The 5694-nt window shown below is 38.1% G+C and overlaps 1 protein-coding gene across 1 annotated transcript; it reads left to right on the top strand.

The window, feature by feature from the left end:
• The first annotated feature begins 231 nt into the window (after positions 1 to 231).
• calr3b (calreticulin 3b) lies at positions 232 to 4664 on the top strand. Its single transcript, XM_084731545.1, has 9 exons — positions 232 to 388; positions 891 to 992; positions 1167 to 1370; positions 1465 to 1559; positions 1664 to 1873; positions 2074 to 2187; positions 2904 to 3047; positions 3139 to 3231; positions 3620 to 4664. Exons 1-9 carry the CDS (start codon positions 292 to 294, stop codon positions 3827 to 3829), a joined length of 1269 nt encoding a protein of 422 aa, XP_084587671.1. The 5' UTR covers positions 232 to 291; the 3' UTR covers positions 3830 to 4664.
• The last annotated feature ends 1030 nt before the right edge of the window (positions 4665 to 5694 follow it).

Below are 5694 nucleotides of genomic sequence, written 5' to 3'. Positions count from 1 at the left end.
CTCTTTGTGGCAATTTTATTTTCAATATCTGATTTTTGTTGCCCTCTACTGGTCTGTTGGTATAACGACAGTTCTAGATGATTAAAGAAAGGCACTGGCCCTGGATCAGGAGCTTGAGACGACATATGTTTCGTGGTCTACGCTGATTGGTCCAGACACACCATCGTTTCGTCCAATGGCAAGCAGACATCTGTTCGCTGGAGCGACTCTAAAATATTCTCCTCTCTTCCTTCTCCACAAGATATTCACCACTTAGCAAGGACACAGTCAGTTGTGGAAAGTAGAGCTGAGATGGTGAAAATGCAGACTTTGGGTCTAGTTGCTGTAATATTAACAGTTTATTGTGTACATGCAAAAGTTTACTTTCGGGAGGAGTTTCTGGACGGTGGTAAGTTTGGTCTAAAATTTTCTAACGTTAACTAGTTTTGCTGGAGGTTAGCTGTTAATTCATTGCATGTTAGCTTTAACGTTAGCCATCATTTTGTCACAATTTTCGTCGCGAGTTTCTCTTCCAAACCTGTTCTCTTCACGATTCTTTCTTTTGTTAATGGCTGATTTTGTGAGAAATACCCCCCTTCCCAGTTTCATAACTTCAACTGGGTTGTTAGGCAGCTAACTTTAGCAAGGCCCCAAAGCTAGCAAACGTTACCCAGTACTAACCCAATACTCTGACATCTAACTTGCTAGCGTTAGTTATTTCCTAAAAGTTGCAATGTGAATGTGTATGAAAACAGTTTTCATCGTTTTGAGTGTTTTAAAAATGGACATTTGGTTAATATGATTTTCAAGAAATATCTTCATGTGTTTGAAAATGGTACCCGAAGAGTTAAACGTCATCTTACTGTTTTTTGTTTTGTTTTTGTTTTTGTTTTTTTGCTTTTTCTGTGCAGATGAATGGAGAAGTCGCTGGATGAATTCCAAACACAAATCTGACTATGGAGAGTGGAAACTAACGGCTGGCAACTTCTATGGAGATGCTGAGAAAGATAAAGGTAAACGTTTTGTTCTCTAATGTACTTAATATAAAACTCAATCACGTGTGTTGATTAAGAACGGGGGGGGGGGTCTTGATGTCTATACTGTAGCACAGTTCCCATACCACCAAAGAGAAACTATTTTATGATTGCCTTGCCATTTCTTTTTTTTTTTTCACTTTCGTTTTTCAGGTCTGCAGACAAGCCAGGATGCCCGTTTCTATGCTACCTCAGCCCGTTTTGAGCCTTTCAGCAACGAGGGGAAGTCTTTGGTTATTCAATTTACTGTCAAGCATGAGCAGAAGATTGACTGTGGTGGTGGCTATGTGAAGGTCTTCCCTGCTGACTTGGAGCAGACTGACATGCATGGAGAATCCTCATATTACATCATGTTTGGTAAGTAATGATGTTCATGCTAATGGACAATTATAATTAATTAGCTACAATAACAGGATTTGGAACATCTAGTAATTACATTCATGTCACCCAGGCCCTGATATCTGCGGCTACAGCACCAAGAAAGTCCATGTAATCTTCAATTACAAGGGCAAGAATCACCTCATCAAGAAAGAGATTAAGTGCAAGGTAATTCTGGCATTTTAAATGGGGGGAAAAATATTTCTGAGAATATACAAACGTTCACTACCTTTGCACCAGTGGCTTAAAATATACACTTGTGTTTCTTCTAGGATGACGAGCTGACCCACCTGTACACGCTGATCCTGAATCCAGATCAGACCTATGAGGTGAAGATTGATAATGAGAAGGTTGAATCAGGCAGCCTGGAGGATGACTGGGACTTGTTACCTCCTAAGAAAATCAAGGACCCTGAAGCCAAGAAGCCAGAGGACTGGGATGATCGTGCCAAGATTGATGATGCTGCTGACACCAAGCCTGAGGTGAATAAGTTTACTAATGTAATGAAGTAATAATATAGCCATATCCACTTTTCTCTGACTGAAAGTGCTATTCATGGGAAATGCTTATAATAAGTGGAGTATTTTTCAATTTTTTTCTCTCACTGGTTTCCCCAGTAGTCCTGGGATTTAAAGAGCCTCATTACTTAAACTTCCATTGTGGGATTTTTTTTCTTGCTTAGGACTGGGACAAACCTGAAAACATTCCTGACCCCGATGCTAAAAAGCCTGAGGACTGGGACGAGGATATGGATGGAGAGTGGGAGCCACCCATGATCCCAAACCCAGAATACAAGGTAGGTTAAAGTTGGATAATTATGACTAAAGCTTATGTTTAGGGTAATCTTGTCTGCCTGAGAAATGTTTAAAGGGGTAGTTCAGATTTCTTTTGAAGCGGGGTTGTATGAGGTATGTATGTGTCCTCTGAAAACCAACCAGACTCCTTTGACAAAAACGGTAATTTTACCTTGCAGATCAGGGAAGTTGTACATCCTCCACTGCCTCAATCAGTTAGTTTGTTTGTGTTATTGTGTGAGATATCTGTTTTTTAAGAATTAGTTTGGACTCACTAAAGTTACACAATAACAAAAACAATCTAACAAATTGAGGCAGTGGAAGATGACCAACCCCTGAGATCTGTAGGGTAAAATTGCTGATTTCACCAACAAAGTTTTGTTGGTTTGGAGTCATATTTAGCTTATATAACAGTGGTTTACTGATGGAAGAAGCTGTCGGACAGCAAGGTAAAGCAGTGAAAATATTTTAAATATTGACTAAAACTGTTTTTTAAGTGGCTAAAATATGTTTTCCTGCTGACCCTGTTCACAGCAGTACAATGCTTAGTCTTGTTTACCAATACTCATGTCTGCTACTCTAAACTGTCAGGATTACACTCACTGGATAATGGATAAGCACCTCATTCAACCCCACCACAAATAATATGAGCTATCCCTTGTAACATTCACACTATTAATGCCTTCACAGCCTGATTAAATACTTTTGTGTATTGCAGGGAGAATGGAAACCCAAACAGATCGACAACCCCAATTACAAAGGATCCTGGGTGCATCCTGAGATTGACAACCCTGAATACAGCCCTGATTCAAACATCTACAAGTTTGACAACATTGGTATAATAGGTCTTGATCTTTGGCAGGTGAGAGAAAGAGACCTTCTTTGAATATAATAATGTTATTATTACAATTATGGTTTAACTACACTGTAACATATATTATTGTTTGTCTCAGGTGAAATCTGGTACCATCTTTGACAACTTCCTGATCACAGATGATGTGAAGGAAGCAGCAGACATTGGAGAGGAGACATGGGGTGCAACAAAGGTATGCTGGTATTCTTGTCATCTGTAAAACACATGAAACCTTTGCCAGTGATATATGAATAGATTAGGGCTGCAATTTTCATTGTCAATTAATCTGTCAATTTTTGCTTAATTGTTTGATGTATTAAATATCAAATTATGGTCAAAAACCTCCTTAAATGTCTTGATGCCTTCAACCCAAAGATAGTCAGCTTAGTGTCACAAAGAAGGAGGGAAAAAAAATCACATTTAAGAAGCTGCAGCTTTTTCTTTAAAAAATTACTCAAACTGATGAATTGATTAGGAAAAACATTGGTGATTAATTTAATAATAGAATCATAATTGATTAATCTGTTAATTGTTGCAGTTCTAGAATAAACGGCTTAAATATTCTTAAACTGTCATTACAGGAACCAGAAAGGAAAATGAAACAGGAGCAAGATGACCTGAAACGAAAAGAAGAGGAAGAGAAAAACAAAGAGCAAGACACTGAAGCTGATGACGAAGAGGAGGATGAAGAGGATGAAGACTTGGACGAGGAAGAAGACACAAAGGAAGACGCGGAGGAGGCCCTTTCAGAAGGGGATGACGAGGAAGTAAAGCAGAAAGACGAGCTTTGAGGAGGTGTGGCCAGAGGTGTTGTCTGTCCCTCCTTTAGAAACTCTGTCCTTTATTTCCCAGGGGTAATTGTGGCTGCTGTGCATCCTTTCCCTGAGATCTGGACACAACCCAACTTGGGGGGGCAAATGTAGTGAAGGGTGGAAAGTGGGTGTTAATGGAGTTTGTTTCTCTTTATTTTTTGGTCATGAAATTACCCTGTTGCCCCTGAACTGCTGGATTGATTCTAAGATATTCCACCTACAAGGTCCATTCCTCATTTTGTAATAACAGAGAATAAGGTGACACCGACATCTGCTGTTGTCTTGATTTCTTAATCTACACATGTATGGTCTTTGCAGATTCCCTTGCATAGGCTGCACAATTTACAAAAAGCTGTGGTTAAAAAAAATGTGATAAATGGGACAAATTGAGATTTACAGGGAAAATGGATTAGCAACTCAGATTGTAACCTTAGCATCGTGAAGGAGAAATTCTCTTGCAGCCTGGAGAAACAGAAAATGCAACTGAACATGCAATGCAAACTGTAAGACTTAAAAAGAAATCGCAAATTACAGACAAATCAAAACAAATGTAACTTATTTTGGTCATGTCTGTTGCACTGACTTATTTTTTCACACTCAAATGAATCCTAATGAAAGTGCACAATGAAATTGTTTTTCTACATTGAAATGAATTCATGGTAGTGTGATGGGACCTGCATTGTATCCTGAAATTCTGGAGAAACAGTTTGTGAGCCCCTTGTGTGACTCATGACATCACTGAGGGTTACACACTTATTTTTATTGGACAGAATGTTATTGATACCAAAGTTTTTATTAAAATATTATATCCTTATTGCCTGGTCATGTTTTGCACTGCATATATAAATATTTTGGAAGTTTGTGGTTAAAATGTAAATTATCTGACTTCGTAAATGTAAATTATCTGACTTCATACCTACATTTTAAGTTTCATGTTTTGCAATAGTGGCAGAATGGAAAACAAAAAATAGAGCCTATCATATTACAGTTTTTAAATTTATAATATAATGATAAATGTGTCTGTGTGATGCCTGTTCAAAGAGATTTGTGCCAGGAAAAAAAGATGAATGAAGATGTGATATTGGGTAACAAATTAAGTTACTTTTCTTTAATTGTGGGATTAAGAAATAATTTCCATAAAAATTACATTCCAAACTCCATCCCAAAGAGTTTTTATTTATCAACTATTGAATGACACCATATTAATAATTTTATTTTTGCAGAGGAAACGCTTAAGGAAAAAACTGAAACTTTCCATGGGGATGTCCAATCAGTGTTGTTGGTAAATGTAGTCAATTGAAGCAACAAAGTCCTCAGTACTATACTGAAAAAGAAAGCAGAGTTCTAATGCTTGTGTAGCCATGCCTACATGTACCAGGATGCATTGCGCACAAGCTTCTGACACCCATGCATGTTGTTTTGTATCTCCACCCTAGCCTATGGCTGCAACTGTGCTGGCCAAGAACAAAGCATTAGGTGACAAAAAACATCTATTACGCCCCCTGGTGACCCAGAGGCAGAGACTAGACATGCAAACTGTTCTAGCCTGTTGAACAACAGTTTTTGCAGCAGGAGATTTCAGCTTTCTTAGTCAATAAAGCACATACTGACGAATTTATTCCTTCATATGACTACATTTACTTGCACTACCTATTGGACTTCCACAGTAAAAGTGCCAAATTGTCCTTTTAAAATTCTACTAAAGCACTGTGTCTGGTTCAACGGTAGAGTCAAACTAATACGTGCTTAAAAACATATTATTAAATATTACCATTTCTGAAATTTCTGTTTGTCAATGTTTCTCTGGGCCACATTAACCAGCTAGGTGATCCTAGGGCAAACTC

This window comes from Lutjanus erythropterus, chromosome 12, assembly GCF_056507025.1.
Source record: "Lutjanus erythropterus isolate fLutEry1 chromosome 12, fLutEry1.hap2, whole genome shotgun sequence".
Lineage (NCBI taxonomy): Eukaryota > Metazoa > Chordata > Actinopteri > Lutjaniformes > Lutjanidae > Lutjanus > Lutjanus erythropterus.
Note: the sequence above shows the minus strand (reverse complement) of the source record. Positions and strands in the feature narration are given on the sequence as shown.

Bases quoted from the DNA above. Each gene is read 5' to 3' on its own strand.
- calr3b (XM_084731545.1), top strand. From the start codon at position 292: ATGGTGAAAATGCAGACTTTGGGTCTAGTTGCTGTAATATTAACAGTT. The intron at 1,560-1,663 runs GTAATTCTGGCA...TGTTTCTTCTAG, and splicing joins AGAAAGAGATTAAGTGCAAG to GATGACGAGCTGACCCACCT. The intron at 1,874-2,073 runs GTGAATAAGTTT...TTTCTTGCTTAG, and splicing joins CTGCTGACACCAAGCCTGAG to GACTGGGACAAACCTGAAAA.